At 41.4% G+C, this 19,905-nt stretch overlaps 1 protein-coding gene across 1 annotated transcript in view; it reads left to right on the forward strand.

The window, feature by feature from the left end:
* The window catches only part of LOC105568028 (leishmanolysin-like peptidase), a 261,167-nt gene continuing 241,262 nt past the window's right edge, over positions 1-19,905 (forward strand). Inside the window, exon 1 of the mRNA XM_012023381.1 lies at positions 1-215. Within this exon, the coding sequence (XP_011878771.1) occupies positions 33-215 (183 nt within the window). The 5' untranslated portion in view covers positions 1-32. The remainder of the gene's footprint in view (positions 216-19,905) is intronic.

Raw genomic sequence — 19,905 nt, forward strand, 5'->3', positions numbered from 1 at the left:
ATAAATGCGTGGCGCCGGCGGGCGCGCTCAGTATGTGTCATGCCTTGCGAGCGCGCGCGTCGTCCGTGATGGCGGCTCGAGTGCGGTTGAAGATGCGCCGCGGCACCGGCGTGTCGCCGCTCGCCGCCCTGCTCGCGGTGTGCGCCGTGTTGGCCCCGGTAGGCGGGATGTTCGAGCACCGTCACTGCGATCACCAGCACCCCCGGGCGCACGAGGTAAGCGCTGCTGTGCGTTGTTGTCACGAGCGACCGATTCTAACCTCTCCACGGCGCGCGCGCGCGCGCGCGCGTCCGTTTTCTGGCCCGTTCTCTCCTCGCTCCGCTTTCCCGTCCGCGCGCGTACGCGACGTCTCCGCGCGTCTCGCCGCCGATCCTCGCCCGACACTTTCGCGCTCGCCGATCGCGCTCCTCCAGTTTCCAGCGCGTTCCCCGGACGAGGCTCTTTTTTTTTTTTACCTCGCCGAAGGGAACGAGTCGGAGTCGAGCGCGTCGGGTCCCGCGGTCGCCGTCACTCTCGCGGTAGCGTCCGTCGCGTGCGTCCGCACGTGTTCGCTCCGTCTCTCTCTCGCACACGTTGCGCGACGCCGTAGCCGTCCGTTACCCGCCGGACCCGCGATCGCGTTTAATGACAGCTCTCGTGCGCATTTCAACGCTTTCTTTCGCTTGCACAATCTCTCGTAACGTTTGATCGCCGAAACGACGTAAGTGGCGCCCGCGGCCTCGCTGCTACGAATACCGTTACGGTTCCCCGAGCTCGTGTAGCTGCGCGTTTTATCGAGACTTGGAATTGGTCGCGTGACGATTAAAAGACGCGCGTACGTTCACTTGGTTTCCGCGCGGCACTCGCACGCTCCATTCATACGTTGTGCCGATAGAAGGAAGACTTCGGTGAATGTTTCCATGCGCGGCGGCGGGAGGGGGGAAACACGTGTTTTCGGAACAGCACGTGCTGCTGCGGGATGTCTCGGCGCGTTGACCTTCCGACGGATCGCGCGTCGCGTTTCACGGACAGCTGAGAGCCCGATGACGGGCTCTTACGGTTTTATAGCGCGTTGGCTGTTGTCGCGAGACGTTCACCGAGTGTATCGCTAAAATCCGAGACGCTTCGGAGAGTCGTTCAAGTTAACGCGGGCTTCGCGAGTGCTCTCTCTCCCTCTCTGTCTCTCCTCTCCCGTTTTCCCGCTTGATCTCGCGACGCCCAGCATGTCCAATGCAAATAAGCAAAGTCAGCAAAACGGAAAGAAGGAGCGAGAATAAACGTGCTCTCACGTCTCGCGTAATGTACCTTGGCGCGTCTGTGACACATGAACAGTCTTTCCAAATAATTTTACCTCAAACTGGAGTCCCCTCTTGTATCTTTGATAACATGTGTCAATTTTATTCTTTATTCTTGCTCTCTCTCTCTCTCTCTCTCTCTCAGTTTTGCTTCACCAATTCACATAGGTTGGGGGTCCATGTACACGTACTACGTTCATGTACGATTGTACGCGATGGAGACTCGCGTAACCTCGAAAAGCGTGTTGTAAGATATCGACTTCTTGCAGTCTTACGTCGAGTTCGATGTTAAAGGCTGGCCTACAGCACGTAAGTCTGGAGTAAGGGGTAAGAGTAGACGTAAAGGACCGTCTACATTGGAAATAAAGCTAACGGCACATAATACTATTTTTCCTGTTGAATTGCTTACGAGAGCCAATCAGGATTTAGCCTTGAGCCACCTGATCTAAAACGTCCTTATTGGTTCTCGTAAGCAATCCAGTAGAAAAAATAGTGTCGTGTGCCGTTGGCTTAAGCAGTAAGAAGTAAGAAAACCATTAGTGTTGGTCTACAACCTTGCTTTAAGCTGTAAGCCTTAAGCCGTAAGAAATTAATCAATCACAGGCATTTATTCCCCTCACCCTCACCCGTGATTGGTTAATTTCTTACGGCTTAAGGCTTACAGCTTACCTAAAGCAAGGTTGTAGACCACCTCTTACCTTAACCTTTCAGTGTAAAGTACAGGGATAATTTTTTAAAATATTTTATAGCACTGGTCGAGCTGGATTCTAATTCGTCGAAAATAAGCGTCAGAGCTGAAATAGGAGTAAGAAAAGGGATTGATTCGTTGCTTTACTTCTACTTTTGTTTCTTACGCCAGGCTTACTTCATCTATTGTAGACGGTCCTTAAGCGAACCATAATCTCTTAACCTTTTGACGTGAAAGAAAATACAGGCATAAGTTCTAAAATATTTGTAGCATTGATCGCGCTCCGATGCGTAGAGAGTAAGCGAATGAAGTGAGACTAAAAAATAAAATTGATTCACTCCTTACGCCAGGATCACTCCATGTATCGTAGACCAGCCCTTGCGACTGCAGTTTATCGCATGGTTTTCTAGCCACTCGAATCTGTATACGACCTGATTATAACTGGCAATATATTTTTAAAACTATAAATTATTTCGAATAATAAAAATACTGCGAATCACCCGTCGATAAAATAAAATTGAGGTCGAAATACTTGATTTTCGCTTAATTGTGAAAAATTATTTAACAAAAGCTTAATATATCACGTGGAAAGACATCGCGCGCGTGCGTATATGATTTAGTTTCAGCAACAAAGGTTTGTTAGTTGCTATTTGAGGCATGAAGTCGTTGCAGATAAGATAATTTTATGATAGTGTATTCAAAGACTAATGTACCTCCATCCGTTTGTTGCCATTGGCTCACGTGATTCGCGCATACCAATTGTTCGCATCATTGTCATTTCGAGGAAAATGGAATCATATTTGGACGAGATATATTGCAATATAATGATTTAACTTCCTATTACACGGTTTCGATGCGTGCTGTACTTTTGAGGATCATTTACGTTCCATCGTTACGGATATCGTTTATCTCATTAAATCCCTATCATTCGCCATAATATGCGTTCTTTAGACTGCATTGCATAATATTGCAGAACGAACTTGGTTGATATTTGATGCTTAATGAATAATTCATAATTATTGTAATAATCATATCATCGATGAATATTAATTATATTAGTTGCAAATATTAATTGCTGCGCTATGTCGCGAATGTTCATTGATCTGTGTGGTATTCCATTATCTGACGCCATTTTGCTACTATTGGGTAAACTTGTCAAAGCAGAAATAGTTTCGGTAATTAGCGATTATAAATGAGAAACCGTTTGCTTTCTAATTTAGCCTAAAATTAAAATAAATTCCTTGAATCGATCTTTTGTAATATTTCCTCTTTTAACGGACCGATTAGAAATTACACAACTGTAATTAACAAAACTGAAAATGGAATATTTACGAAAAAAAATGCTTATCAAGCTTCGGTCAAAGAAAAATTGATTCCGCTTTGATCAAAGAGCCTACGTATGAAAGAACCGCGAGAGATTGATGGGAAATGCTATATCGTGTAACTTGTGTCGTTTATCGGGTACTGTAATGGTTTTGCGTAAATTTTTAATTTCGTCCTTTGAACGCGGACTATTTTTCGTCTGACAGAAAACAATCGACAGGTATGGCACAAGTTTTTAAAATCGTGAATAGGCAGACAAGCCGGCCATCCGTTTCCTTTTCCATCTCGGCCTCTTTTTGCCCCCGGAAAAATAGACTCAATTTTCAGGATTGGAACGATTGGTGTGCGGATGATTCTCTATTCGCAGAACGAAGTAACTTGATTGACTTTTCACTCGGTCAGATTTGACAATTTTTGTTCGCAAAAGCCAACGTAAAAATTTCCTTGGAAATGAAAATGCGACATTCCGCGCTTTACAAGGTTTTCTTCCACGCGGTAAGAATAGACTTTTTGATCGTCAAACATCTGTATATACAAATAACATTAAACTTTTGAACAAACCGAACTTGCGATGCGTGGAATTAAAAATTTAGCGGCGATTTTTTAATTTTATTTCTAGCTCTTTTTGTTAATCTACAGCGCAAGAGCATTTTCGCGTCACTTTAAAATACAAATCCGGGTCAAAAATATATTTTTCTCCGGGGATCCGGTTATTTTCTTGCGCCAAAAAATAGTTTTCCATTTCGATACGAAATTGGGTGAAAAACCAGAATATTTCGATGGCACAGCGTTGTGCCCATGGGCGCAACTTCGGGATCTAACGATTCTATTGTTAACATGCACCGTACGTGAGTTTACATATCATTCAAAACAAAAATAAAAAATGTTAACATTCAATGTTTCGTTTGGAGAAAATGAAAAGTAAACGTATTCCATCGCGACGTGGGTTAAAAATACACGTCGGAACAATGCGATTACACGCGAATGTGCATCGCGTCATTAATCCCCAAAACTGCATAATAGCGCATTGAACGGGCAATTTTTTAGTAGTTGTCGATAAATTAATCTTCCCGTCACAGCCTTACGGTCGGGATTTATATTTGTGGCGCAACTTATTCCGTATTACGGACTAACCGGTTTCTAACGTTTCGGCAAACGGCTCAAAGTGCTTCTGGTCCAAGTGCACGACGGCGGTTTTATATGCATATAAGTGTATTCGTTTTCGGGATCGTTTCAGGGAGAATTTGCATGCGAATGTAAAAGTTTACGGTCGTCCCACTCGCGCTTATGGCACCTTGTACCAGCATTCGGAGAACTTTTCTGTGTTTGGCGATCCCACTGTCATCACGTACCAATTTTTCGCCCTCCTAAAAACGTAACTCGTCTTTATACAATCGCCCTTTATTCCGTAGGGCTTGACGATAAAAGAGACACGGAATTATGCGAATTGCGTGTCCCTCCCTGGCGACCGGCCAGCTGTTTACGAGCTGCTCTTTTCTGCTAAACTAATAATGCGGGAAAGTCGGCACTCGGCATTATGCGCAGCGCAAGGTTATTTTCCTTCAAATTTCATCGTATTTGTCCACTTCGTTGAGCAGAATTGCGCAATAATTTATGCGACTGTCGGGAACGTTTCCTCGACCGTGATTTTAATATTGAAATTCCGCGACGTAAGTTAATTATTCCGAATTAAACATACGAGCGGGAAAGACGGATGAGAATCCGAACCGTTTGTATCAAGATTTCAATTTGTTTGACGCGACGAAATTGCACTCATTACACCCGTAAAAGGTATAATTACGCTTAATATCTCGCAATTTGCTGGCGCCGCGAGAGGTGTCGAGTTTTCATTACGATTATCCCCGTAATTCTCGCCGGTGCCGTGCGAGAAGAACGCACGACGCGGGTGTCAAGTTTTCATTACGATTATCGGAAGTACTTCGCGCTCGCTTGCTGTCGCGACGGGAATAAAAGTAAAACGGAGGTCGCACGATTTCGTAGGAAAAACTTTCCTGGTACGAGCGCTTCAATGAAAGTGTACGCGAATGGAATTTCACTGCAGCACACGTACACGCGGGTGCGCGCGCGCGCTCTCTCTCGCAAAATCCGCTATTTTTCTCCGGCGCTGATTTATTTACGAGGCGGTCGGCTGAAATCTCGTGTGTGCAGAAAGGTTATTAAGAAACTCGATTCCCATCGAAGTTTATGGGCTTCGTGAGACGTGCAACGATATATGCGACGGCGAGGGGCTTTAAGAGAGGGAGGACACCGTGGCAACCGGACACGCGAGCTTTACGTATTTTTTCGATGATCCCTCGGCCTGGATCGATCGATCGAGGGCGTTAAGACCTGTCCGCGCGGACAAATTACAGACGCTATACAGGAAGCATGATGGATTATCGGCGATGGTACATTCTCATCCGGTCAATCGGTATTTACGCATGTCTCGTTCGACAAAATTTTATTTCTCAAGTACGCTCGTCCACGGTGAAGTATTCGCGAGATGGTTCTACAGAAATGCACTGCATTTAAATGCACATTTATTTATTTAATTTTGATTGTAGAAAAATTTTTGTTGACATATTTTTATGTGCTACGTGTGTAACATTTGTAGAAATTAACGTTTATTACTTGCTTATTTTCTTTATAATTATGTTTTAAGTGTTATTGTTCATCATGTTATGAGTTTACTTGTTAAATATTTTACTTGATGATAATATTCCATACAAGTGACACTTTCAACGTAGGTACTAGGAAATTTTTTAATTAGATACTACTGTCGGTCTAATAGCGAACTCGGTTGCTCGCACTTGCGCGCACTGAGGCTTGTTTACAGTTAATTCTTATATTTAAGGATCGTCTTAAATACTTCTTGAAATACTTTTTAACTAGTAGAATGATCTGCACAGTATCCGGATCATTTTTTGTAATGAAATAGCTTTTGAACATGTACCATATTTGAGATGTCCTTAAATATAAGAAGTGACTCTGAACAAGCCCTGGTGTGCGCTAGTGCAAGCAACCGAAATCGTTAACACACTAGAAGTAATCATTTAAAATTCAGACATTACAAGATTAATGTATAATTTTATTCAAGTTCGATCGTTGATAAACTTAACGGATTCATTGAACTCTAAGAAGATAACGAAATTGACGAGAGACGCGACAGCTAACTAGCGAAGATATATTGTACTCGTAGAATACAAATACACTTGTCTTATTCCACGCGTGGACGTTGTAATCTTTCGAAAGCGAGTTAGCACGTTGCAAAATCTTGTGCTCGATGTAACGAATCGTCAAGGATACTGAGAAACTTGCTGGTACACATACGATTATCTGTATATGTACCATATATGATATCTATGCAAGTAACAAAGAACAAAGAAATCCCGATTGATCGTAAAGCGAGAAATATTTTAAAATGAACTGAGTGTAACTTAGCTCGACGTATCTAGCGTCGACAATACGATATTAATTAATTATAATTGCGGAAGATATATGTGTTGTTTGATCGAGTTAATTAATCATAATGACAAGAATATGTGAAGAATATATATCGAGTCTTTTACGAACATATTCTAATAACAACGCATGAAGTATACGTTACATGTAAAAGTTTGCATCGTATAATTGCGACATTATTACGAGAAGTGCATTTATAAAGTCTGAATTTTACGAGATTGCTTGTGTGTGGGAAGATAACGATTCGTACGTAGTTTTGTAATCTGGCCATCTGGCGCCGGTTAATTGGGATCTTTGCAGGTATATTCGCACGCGAACGCTCGATTAGGTACTGACGTTGACAAAGAAAAACACCGCTACGCAGGGCCTTTACGTTCGATCGGGAATACTTCGCGCAATAAGAATCGTAGAAAATATCTCTCGCAATCGCGTGAGTTTGTCGAACTGTGAAAAGTGAAACGTGCGACGATAAATCTGAATCTAAAGGTAGAATGCAGTAGTGTCGTCGATATAAAAACAATGCACTCTCGGAAAGGATTTCTGTTACTGAGACAAAAATTATTTTTGGCGCATTTTTCACCATCTCATTTAGTATAAAAATAAGACAATATCAAAATAAAATCAATAATTCTTATTCTCCTCTATCGAATTAAAAATGATTGACTTACTATATTGAGACAAAAGTAACTTATAAATGTAAGTTTATATATTCTTGCGTTTAGAATAAATTTCCCTCCATCTTGACACCGCGATATTCGGCAAAAGACGACTCATACATATTATTTTATTTGAGATTTTAGGATTTTTCATTTAAGATTAAAATATTCCTTTCTCTATAGTAAATATGAATGGCGTTATATCGATCCTATTTTATGATACATTCAAGTGTAATAGCATTGGATTCGGAATTTTCTCTATGGGTGCGGTTGCAGCGAATTCGTTCTGTTAAATATATGCGATTTTTTTATACGTTTATTAAATAAATGTCAGATACAATATTTTAATATCTAAAACACACGAGAGTTGTATTATTTGTAATTCGCTACTCTCTCCACAAAGGGGTATAATATAATTAAACATTCAATATGAATCTTTTAGTATAATTAATTTACTTTTCGCCTTATATTTCGCGACGTTGCAACAACACAAGTGTACCCAATTTGAAGTTTCTGACATAAATCTACAGCACGATTTGCAAATAATTAAAGGAAAATTATAGTATTTACCGTATGAATATAAAGTACGTTATTCGACTTATCGTGTGTATGTTGAAATTTTGTTCGCGTAAAATCGTGCAATGTATTATAAAACATATTCAACGAGTAAGGAATTAACGCGTGCGGATTGCGATTTTCTGCAAATGTAAATCCAGATCGAGGAGGATTTGAAAACTCGAGGCACGCGCGAGTTATGCCGCGTTTTATCCCGGCCGAATGTGGAAACATGCGCGAGCCGTGTGCTCCGAGGCACTTGCGCCGCTTTAACATTACCCGTATTAACTGTTAATCAGGTCGGGCATGCAACGCTCCTCATTAGTAGCTTCTGATTACGCGGCCTACTTAAATCAGCGCGCAACAAAGCTTTTTAAATTGTTGTTTGAATATTGCATCACTTTCGCGTACGTCGCGGAGAGGAGTGGCGAGGGGAAGGGGGAGAATTTAATAACAAATGTATCACGTCTATAACCAAGGCCATGCATTATATCCGTCACGGTACGTTACAGCCACGGGGGCGCGTTGAACGGGCAAATTAAATTTCATCTCCATAACGTTTGTGACAATGGTGATCTGGTAACGCCGCGGCTCTTATCAATAGGTAATGATTATTACCCGCGCAGTTTCGTCGTCGGTTCGTATGTCGCTCGTAACACGCGCCGCATCCGCCCTTGTCGTCCCAATCATTTCATCAAAACATCTACGCGGCGCATCCGTTCGTGTTATCGGCGTTTGTTACCGCGATCAGTAATCAGAAGATCAGAGGGCTCGCGCGATAGAGAATCGCGAGAAAGCGCGGTGCGGTGAAAGATCTTTCAACGTCAATAAAGTGCCCAAGCTGTGGTACACGTGATATAAATATGTAACAATTTTGGGAAATTCTTCTTCCATACGATGCATATTTTATAATTTCGCTTTCGTATGAAATCAAACTGGTTAATCTCTCTATAAAATAAAAGTGGGCAAAATGGAAAAGATTATGAACGAATCACATTTCTCGATAAAAAATGTATAAAATGTGGAGTAGATGAGATTGGCGCGCGCGCGCGCTTCTGAAAGATATAAAACTCACTTTAAAAATTATTCTGTGTGATTTATTTATTATGCGACATTAGTGTAATTTTACGCGGATCATAAATTCCATGATGATTTAATCATTTATTGCTTGTAGCTATTAACGATACACGTTAAGGCAGATAAAATAATGACGTTCGTGCTACGTGATTAAGAATCAAACTGAAATTATGCCGTTTGCTTCGTAATTCGATAAAGACTTTTGTATGCCTCTGCATGCCTATGTAAAGGAAAATATCGTGATAGCAATGGTCGGTAGGCAACCAGAACTGTTAACGAATGTCGAAATAAATCCAATTTTAAACTCGACGGTTACAAATGATTGGATGAACGTGTTCCGGTAGATAACTTCGATGAAACGTTCCTCCATTAATTGAACTTGCAATCAAGTCGAATTCGTTTAATCTAGACTGACTCCGGGCTGAGATTAAACTTTTTACGTTTGCGTAGAGCATTGATTGACCTCGAACGATGAACGGAAGATATGTAGTTGCGAAAGATAAATTGATTTGGCGTAACGGATATCTTTTCAGAGAAAATGTTCTCATTTCGCTCTTCCGCCCTTCCGTTCGCGAATGACGTTTCCCAAAATTCGAAGCACGAGTAGGAAACGCGAGTCTCGATTTAGCGAAAGAGATTTCATTGTAGCCGCCTCCCGGACGCCCCGGCACTTGCCGCGTACAGCGAAGAATGTACATTCCATACGCGTCCTGATCGGTTATCAGCTGTGCACGAACAAAAGCAAATTAAAATGCTCCTAGAGTCGCTTTCCACGTTCGCCGTTGCTGGGAAATGCAAACTTTCTCCCGGCAGGCTGAGAATTTAATAAAACGAATCGCTCACTCGGGAGTAGTATAACGGTGTAACCTTAACCTCGATCAAAATAGTGGGACGTGAAATTGGCGGAGTCGCGCGTCACCGGAGCCGGATTACGTATTGCCTTTGCGGCCGCTTTGAAAGTTTCGGGGCATCGCTCGCTCCGAATGAAAATGGATGGCCGGCCACTCTTCGTGCGGCGCGACGCGCTCTCCTTTTTTTTCCACCCTTCCCTTTTCCACCGCTACCGCGCTTGTTCTCGTCCTTTTACGTCTCGTTTTTCCGCCGCTTTTTGCCCGGCCAACTTTTGCGTCCCTAGGGGACCGCGCGAATTGCATAGCCATGCATATTCGGAACTTTCTGCCGGCGCGGCACCTTCGGCTCATCCTTTTGTTAATAAAGAACGGGTCGTTTGGGACATCGATTCGATCGGAAAAACTGCCAACTAATTTCTTGCGTATAGGCGTATCGGAATCCGCTATCGCTTGTCTGCGTCCAAGTAAAAAGGGGCACGCGACGCGACTAGTCCATAAGATAACATTTCATGCGGTTGACAACAGGGAGTTTATTGGTACAATTATTTTTTTTTGCAAAACTGACATGTACTGCAAATCTGCGAATATTTGATACCCCCTTTACTTTAGATACACGCGCACAATTTTTCACGCGATAATTAAATTCACACGAGTTTCGATTATCTGCAATTGCTGCTCCTTGTATTCCCTTTGTATAAAATTCCGTGATAAAGCTTTCGCAAGGATCAATATTGGCTGTGAGAGTGATAAGGAAACTAAATCCTTGCTACTAAGAGCAACACTCTTTACTGAGCAATTTAAGTTTTTGGCAGTTGAAATGATCATAAGTACGAATAAACTTTGGACTTCAGTGGATAACTGAAGGAAACGGATTCGTGAATTAGGTGTTCACGGCCAACGGGTCGAAGGTTAGAAAGAGAAAGCCAGAACCTTCGAATCTACACAGAATACATAACACGGACTTTGGCTGTGAGAATGACTTGTCACTCTTACACACCCTCGAATTGATAGAAGAACTCAACTGAAAAGATGCAAAATCAGAAAGACTTCTGATCTTCCCGTCTGATCTATCCTTTAGGCTAGACATGCGGAGCGGCGCGGGCCGCTAATATATTGTATATCAAACAAATTATTGGATTCTTTTAGATCACGGTGCATCCTTTGAATATTACAACGTGTGTAGAAAAAACCTACTTCTCCTGTCGTCAGATGAGATTTTATTTAATTCTCTTGTCAGTTTGGAGTCATTTTTCAAGAAAGATCTCTTACACATTCTTCAAAATCCTTTGATTTGCATACCGCGACAACCCTTACCGTGTTATCGACGGAACTTTATTGGCATAAATCCCGCAGTCGGACCGCGCAAATGTGGCGGACTGGCCGGAGCCGTCTGTCCAACGACAGGTCATAGTTTTCGCAGGAAACGTTCCGGATTAATCACAGCGGATTGTTTGAACAGACAATGGCAGTCACGGTAAACTCGAGGCGTGGGTGAATATGGTTCAAAGCAGCAGGGTACGAAACATTTCGGGAACGTCACCGCGCTGCGCTAATTAGTGGACCATTCGCAGATGAGCTTAATATTCCATTTCCGCGAAGGCGGCCGCGTTTTACATTTTCCGCCGCGTATACCGAGATATCGCGTCTCAACCGTCGTTCCCCGCCGCCGAGTTTGTCGGTCCCGTTGTCGAATCCCCCCCGTTTTCCCGACAACGCTCTCTTGATTGCGAAAAATTACGCCATTCTTGTGAACTTCGGCGACTGTGACGAAGTCCTTTCACGGCTACGAACGGCCGTTCGTGCGATCCGTCGCGCGAGAACGGAGGATTTCTGTGCCGATTTGGCGTCCGAATGCAAATGATGGCAACTGGTACAAAGGGTAGATAATTTTTCGTTAAAATACCCGAGAGCAGCGCAATAACCATCTGTATAGAATTTAAATAGAATTCAAATGAAATAGTTGAGAGTTATAATTGAGAGAACTATAAATACTTTCGCGCTCTTCTCAAGTTGGCAGGTATACCGAGCTGCTTAAAAAAGTAATTAAACTCTCAGAGACTCGTGGAGAGATATAAATCCCTTTTTTTTTTTCTATTTTTGAAAAGCGTGGTATTCCGCGATATCTTTCTCCTCCCCGAGTTTTACGATAGACGCTAAGTTGTCAACTCGCCGCAGTTGTTGAACTCATTATGTATTCCACGTCCAATCGCGACTCCCGCTTCCATTATTTATGTCATCCGCCAACTCGCCCTATAAAATAGTATTCTTCTTGACCTGGGAGGAAGCGTTCGCGTGTCCGACGTCTCCGCGAGGCACAATTTCTTGGCGGTGCGCCAAGCGTGGCCCTTCAGACAACGTCACGCCCATCCTCACAAGTGTTGTAATTCCGGCGCTCTTGACGAAGTCGAGTAACGAGGGGGATCTTTGGAGTAGACGCGAGGAGGAGGAATGCCGGAGGAAAGGGCACGCGGGGATTTCGCGCGGGCGAAACGCGGGAGATTTTCGATGGTAGATCCGGCACGTCGAATGAGAATCCGGAGCGAAGTGGCCTTCCGAAGTAAACCAATCTGGTCGGGGCTTTACGTCGCTTTCGTTCTTCGGCAAAAGTTCCCGCTTCATGTGGGCGGCCCCGTGCGCACCGCTGGGAATGCCGGTGTAAGCGAACAGCGTGCAGTTCGTGGGTGGCCGTAGGTGGGATGAATGAAGAGGCAACTGGAGTCGCGCCCATCGATCGGCCCATTCGCACGTGCACATATGCTGCGTCGTACAAGAAACCCAAGTCCCGAACAAAGTAGGATTTCTTCTTTTTTTTTTGCCGATTGTGTGGCGTAGATCAATCAGAGTGATATACTCTTTGTTACCTCGACAGCAAGGGTTTTCGCTTTTCTTATTAATAAACCGCCAATCGATGACGCCACGTTTGGAAAACTATTCAGTTGTAGCGTAGATTGTTGATATTGTTATATCAACGCTATGTTTTAAATATCCGTCCATTTGTTATTTACACTTTTCTGTATCAAGTGTGAACTTCGCCAAGAATTCAGAAATAAGCACACGTTAGAAAAGAATTGACTTCTCCTTTTCATGGCACTTCTTTAGACTCTTTTGAATAAAAGAATACAATTTTTTTCTTGGCAGAAATATATACGTGCACGAATGTGAAAACAGTTTTTCGATCAATAAAATTTCGTAATATGATACCTTCTTAAGCTTCGAGAAAAATAAATTTATTTGATAAAATATTAACTTTTCTTATCTCTCTTTCTTAATTTAGACAAATACATTTCTACTTTGCATTTCGTATTGTTCGATCGTTTCGCGATGAATGTTTCAATTGCACTACAGTAAATCTGCCTATAAGAGATTAACGGTTCGAAAATATTTAGGCGTCGTTCAATTAAACATGGATTATTGCATCGATAGCAATGGTACTGAATTGCTAAGCGGTTTTATACCATCACGTAATACAGATGTTCGCCGAGAAATTAAAATTCGAATTGCCTCATTTGGTTTAAATCTATCAATATTTATGAACAAATGGCTCGGCGATTAGGGGAAAGCGAATGTTTGTACGGTAGAGTGGATTCGGTGGATTAACGCGAGACGAAAATAATGGTGTGCCTTCATCTCGATGCCGCTGGCTATTAATTCGCCCATAATTAATGATCGATTTAGATCGAAATCGAAATCAAGAGCCATGACGTCGCGGTTGATGCGGTTGCTTTAACGCAAATATTTGCCGCAATCGTGCTGCAGGGCGAGAGGACTTAGATTAAACTATTAATTATTCAGCCATTGAGTGGCGTTTACAGACGCCGACGTTCAGCATAAGTTCTGTAAATGTGGTTAAGTTGCACAATTACGTTTTCGATGCAATTGCTCGCTTTCGTTTACTTCGGTTTAGCGATTGTTCGTTCGGAAATAAATTAATTTACCTCAGGTTGCCGAGTTATTTTTATTTTAATTTACTTGAACCGTTTTCGCTTTGCAGACAGCCGTATAAACGATTAGTATCGATCATGGTCAATTTTATAAATAAAATTAACTGCGTATAAATCAGTTGAAATCGTTTTCTCCAGTCGACTTTTAAAACACGAGCATTGGTTGTACATTATATTTCTTTTAATTTCGAAATTTTATGTATTTACTGTGAATCGAGAATTTCACACATATTTAATAAGAAGTACACGTGTGTATATTCGCAAAATTGATAACTAAATTGTTTTTATGTTGTATAAATTAATATACACGTCTTTGCATAAAAATTTACAAAAATATATCATATTTGTCCGAGTAATCAAGCAATTCGTATTGGTGCATTATCAGTCTGTAAGAGTACATTGCACAGAAATGTTGATGATCTCTTACACATCATACAGTACGGATTACACTTGTAACGAATTATATCACCAACGACTAAAATACGTGAGAAAATCTCGGAGCCCTCACGTAATTTATGCATGTCAGACTTGCGATTTCGACCCGAGAAGTTTCTTTGGCATGGATCTATTTGTAAAACAATTTCGAAAAATTTAAATCGTCGTGATACATGCGCGCAGTAAATTTCTTATACCGCTAGCTCTATTAAAGCGTTTTAAGGTCGAAGCGCGAAACCTACTTTCGAAGAACTTTTATTGCGTTACACATCGTACCGTGCTTAACAGAATATTTATTGGAGCTTGTCCGTAGTTGAAAGCGTGAAGTTCCTTGGCCGTTATAATACGCACATGGTCAGCCATAGGGTCATATCCGGAAAATTGGCGGAATTATGAGTAGATCGTACAATGGTATCTGCCGTTACAGTGCGTTGAGAAGAATTACTCGGTCTTAATTTCACGGTTCTGGAGACATAAGAAAAACCAGCATACTGTAAACAACGAAGAACATTCCGAGCGAGTTGAATCCACTATATTTAGAAAAGTAACGTTTATTGAACGATATATGCCCCATTGATATTTTTCTTCCAAACGATTGTGTAAACTCTAGCTGTAAAAAAGAAAACAAAAATGTTTCAGTTTTTCATTTTCGCGATTAATTATTATATTCCATGTAGCCGTCTTAACAAATTTTCTACAATTTTTTAAAATTATTGCCAAATTTTTAATAATTGCGACAAAAAGAAAACCACGGGGAGAGATGGAGCGAGCGGTCATTGTTTGGTTTCAAAATATAATATATTGAAATAATAAGTGAACGATGAATACAATTTATTTAAAATGAAAAGTAATATAACTTGACACAAAGTAGAGTTTCCCGCGATATTCCATCCCGTGTCCACGACTACATCCGTAATCACGATTGTACCAGTTATGATATCAGTCGAGAGGGAGAATCACGTCAGAGGCTCATTGTATTCCATTGGAATCGTGGGCGAGTTGAAGCAGCGAGGTCAGGACACAACTGACTTTGCCGATTCGATGGGATTCACCCGCTCGGGATGCGTTTCACGGCACGTCTTCTCGGACGAGGTCGAGAGGGCACAATCTCTGATATCTAGCGAAGGACCGTCAGAGAGAGGGACACGCCACGCCGCTTGATTTTACAACTCGAGAAGTTGCCCGCGAAAGTTTCCGCTGAAGAGTTCGGAGTTTACCGCTTCTTGTGCAAATAACGTTTCGTACGCTAAACTTATTTCGAGGTAGAGGTTGCCGCCTGCGCGCGCATACGCAGATGAAACTTTTGCCTCGCGTTTCCCTACCGTCTATTCTCTTTTGATATAGCGCGGTTCCGCGCCCGCGCCAAATACGTGTCCGATGCTTTGTAGGCATTGCGCGAAACAAAAGGGCGAATTTCACACGCGCACTTTTCTCAAATCGGGATTTTCTCGGAATTAAGAGACTTTGTAGCGTTTCTTCTCGTCTGACATAATTTGCTTCGAAAGACGAGAATTTTAGAAATGTCTTGTAATAGATATTTTATGACATATTAAAAGGATATATATAGATAGAAGGAGGAGAAGAGGAGCACGCGTACAAACGTGAGAAGATGATTGAATGAAATTTAAAGAATTGCGACCGATTTTTAGCTTCTGATAATATTGAATAATACCGAACGTGACTTTTAGCTTACATTAGACAGACATAAAATAAAAAGTGAGATATAATTTTTAGTGTAATGTTGATATCAGCAATAACTCTGATGTAATTTATTACAGCAGTGACTAGGCTTACCCGTCACGTTTCAGACATAATGTCTGAATGTGTAATTACTTGTGTCACATAAATGGAAAAATATCTGATATCTTTCCTGTGCAAACTTAGAAGCGCGTGGCAGAAAATATTTTATAAAGCTTATCTCGCAGATCCATTTCCCGTCACGCATAACCGCATTGTAATTGCCCCGGATCCTGCATTAATACAAACGCGACTCTCGCGTATTAGCTCGTAGGCACGAATGGCGATTGCACAGAAGGCACATTTGGCTGCTATGTAAAAAGCATTTCTCTCACACCGACACCGACAGCGACGATGATTCCTTTAAATACGGCGTTTCTGTAGCGAACGTGAGTTGCGCTAATTACAACCGCAAAGTATACCGCATAAGCAAAAGTGTTCCTGTTGTGTCGCTTTTTCCTCGCCGCCTCGTTATTACTAAATGCATTCACAATGCGGCATTAATTAAAAGGTCAGTTTCTGCAGCTTGCTGCTATCCTGCTGTGTGCACGATGAAACTTTTCTAATTAAAATTTTACAGTAGTCATAAGAATACGGCGACGTGACGTAAAGGTTCTCTTTAATTAAATCGAAGCCGAACTGATATTTTCCATAGAAAATAATACGCTTAAATTGAAACTGCTGAACTTGGGAATATACGGGAACAAATCATTGATCGTCCCACCGTAATATTTATACATTATTCATATAATAGGAGAGAAGAGACGCATGAATTATAGCATCGGGCATTGATTATTCTCTGCAGGGTTTGCATTTTGAAAAGCAATCATTCGGTCCGTAACAACCGACGTAATTGATTTGATTTCAATTATGTATTATCCCTCGAAACTAAATGTAAGGAGCATCAAAATTAAATTTTCGATTAATCATTAACTGCTCGTACAAATAAAATGAATATTAAGATTTTTATCGATTAAATTATCTGATGGTACATACTGTACGCAGTTTTCAAGTCTTTTAATCGTCATACAGATTATTCTGTAAACAGCTGCTATTATTACGTAAATCGCTGGTAACTCTTTTAATTCTGTAAATAATGAAATTTCTACCCGCGAGAGATCGTTGAAGATAAATGTAATAAAGCTCGTGGCGTACTAACAATTGTTATTCATGTTAAATTTATGACTTTAAATACTTTGCAAGGAATTAATTAATTTGCGACGATGTGACGATGATTAAATATTTTGTTATAAACGTTGGTCCCGCTAAACACTCTGTTTATCAAATTTGCTTTCGTTTTTGACAGATAGACTTTTTGTTACTGAGTAAGTAGATATTGAAAATACAAAGTCCCGGTCTTCCTAAAGATATTTCTAAAATTTGTTATTGAATGATATTTTATAATGCGGAATATTCTTAAATTATTAATGGTATCCTTTGGATGTAATAATAGTCTCGTTTATATTTGAAACAAGGGGTGACGTTGCACTGTGATTACAATGCAAATCACTGACGTGCGCAATGCTTATAGAGCGAATGATAAGGTAATGGGGGCACCGGGAAAAATATACGGTCAAGTTGGCTGTTAATCACGTTGAATTTTCGCAACTATAACTTACGTACGCCACAAACGCACAGCTGGTTACTTTCTGAAGATATCCTTGAGCACAAGTAGAAAAGTATGGGATTGCATTTCCGTTACCATTTTCCCATGATAAAATTTAAACCTGTTATGTGCCAATAAAAATTCCACGAGCCGCATTAGATGGCATGCACTTGAATAAATTCGCTACATTTCCCGCATCTACGAAATCTACCAAACTTTTCGTTACATTTACGTAGCTTTCGAATATGCTTCAGGATATCGAGTCCGCGATCGCTTCCACTCGTATTCCATTTCTATTCGTCTCGCACTAGGAAAAAATTTAGTCGTTTATTTAATGAAGAATTTTTATAATTTGCGAATATGCATTCACGCGCATAAAATGCATTTTATTTGTACTGTACTTTAACTGGTCAACGTAATGAAAATGAAAAGCGCATACATTTGCAAAGCAATTTTATTCGGAAATAAATTTTATTCGTACTGCAAATATTTCTGTTATCACGACAAGATTTGCCGTAAGAAATTCGAGATACAAGATAGCATCGCATTCTGGCAGATTTAACATATGACGTTAGGTATCGTGAGATACAGGACACTCCTGTGTACGCGGGACATTTGGCGGGAGGCCCCACTCCATGTAAGAGATGTAACTTTAACATATCGATCACGTTACCGGGTCTGGCCGCTGGTCCCTGTACACGCAACGCATTCACGTCGACAGCCGTGATTTGTCCCAGGGTACCGAGGAAGCAACTCCGTTCGATAGCAGAGAGCACAATGCACATGTACTCAAGGCGGCCGCGCGTATGCACACAATGCATGTAGGTGCCGCATACGCGCGCCTTAACGGCGACTTAGAGCCGTGCTAAATGGTACCCGAACCTTGATACAGCTCAAAGGCCCGGTATCCCTGCCCCATCAGTCTCGGTGCACAACAACGGGCTCACCACCGTTTGCTGTGATCCGGGTGAGTCTCTGTCTCAGAATGCAACCGGGATGATGCGAGCGGAGTGATGGTAGTATCTAGACAGTAGCGCTGTGTACACGCACATACATACGTACCAAGCACACGAAGAACGGTCGGCGGCACGTAACCGGTGCGAATTTGAGATCCTGAATTCGAATCGACTGGTTGGTTCCCTTGGTTGGCCGCTCGCTCGTCTAATCAGATCGGGTTTGTAGGCGGGGCACGATCCGAGACCTCCACAGGCTGGAAAATCGAGGGTGCACACCATATATATATATATATATATATATATATATATATATACCTAGCGACTGGGCTACACCGTCGGAACAAAAGCTCGCTTGTAGCTACCACGGATGTATGTGAATTGACTAGAAGTTGCTCTTTTTCGGTGAGCGCGTTTCGCGTTTTCGCGAATGGAAAGCATCGAAATAGGCTTCAATCGGTTTCGCAACACAGTCGAGTCGCCACGTAATATCGATCGGTCCCGTCACGAGAAACGTAAGTTGCAATTATTGAATATTTTTAGGTTCCGTATTTATGGAGAGGTATAGTATTTGAATTGCATATTGTGGACGCTCTCGTAGCTTGAATCTGTTTCTCTTGGTTTTAACTTTGAGTTAACTTGTGATACGGTACATTCGTTAGTAATAGGCGTGTTATTTGTTGAACGACTTCGTAATAGAGGGAACCCTGACGGGAAACACATATTGCAAATTTATACACGCGTTGTGATAAAGTTCGAGCTTAATTAAGAAAGCCGTTATATCGCACAAGATTGCGCTAAATTTACGCTATCTTCTATTAAGAACTATTCACTGACAATGAGCAGCGCAATTAAGTGCGCGATCAGTGAAAATTTTACTGTGAAATGCTACCTTCAAGGTCCGGTTTTTCATTTTCTAGTTAACTGTTAAGCAGAAGTCAGCCGACCAGGGCTGGCTGGAAAAATCCAGGGGGTGGAAAAATTCATGGTAAATTCCAGTTTTTACCGTGGAATAAATTGGCAAGAATTATAAAAATAACTAATACTTAATTACAATATATTTATATAAATTTAGTCATTTTTATAGTTTCTACGAGAAAAGTTTTAAATACTAAATTATATAATAGATATTAATTACTATTTAAAAAACCCATATAATAAGTTTTTTCATTAAAAAAATTGTTTTATTGAAATTAATACATATTTTTAAAACAAGAACTTCGGAGATACTAAATTTTATGTTAATTTTTAGTTTATGCGGGAAACAATACTTTCTTGCAGTGCTTTCTAAAAGTTTTCTACTTCTCGTTTTTAATAAGGAAGACCAGCTTTTGCCGGTTTCTTCCG

This window comes from Vollenhovia emeryi, unplaced genomic scaffold (genome assembly GCF_000949405.1).
Source record: "Vollenhovia emeryi isolate VEMERY1.0 unplaced genomic scaffold, V.emery_V1.0 DF939132.1, whole genome shotgun sequence".
Classification (NCBI taxonomy): domain Eukaryota; kingdom Metazoa; phylum Arthropoda; class Insecta; order Hymenoptera; family Formicidae; genus Vollenhovia; species Vollenhovia emeryi.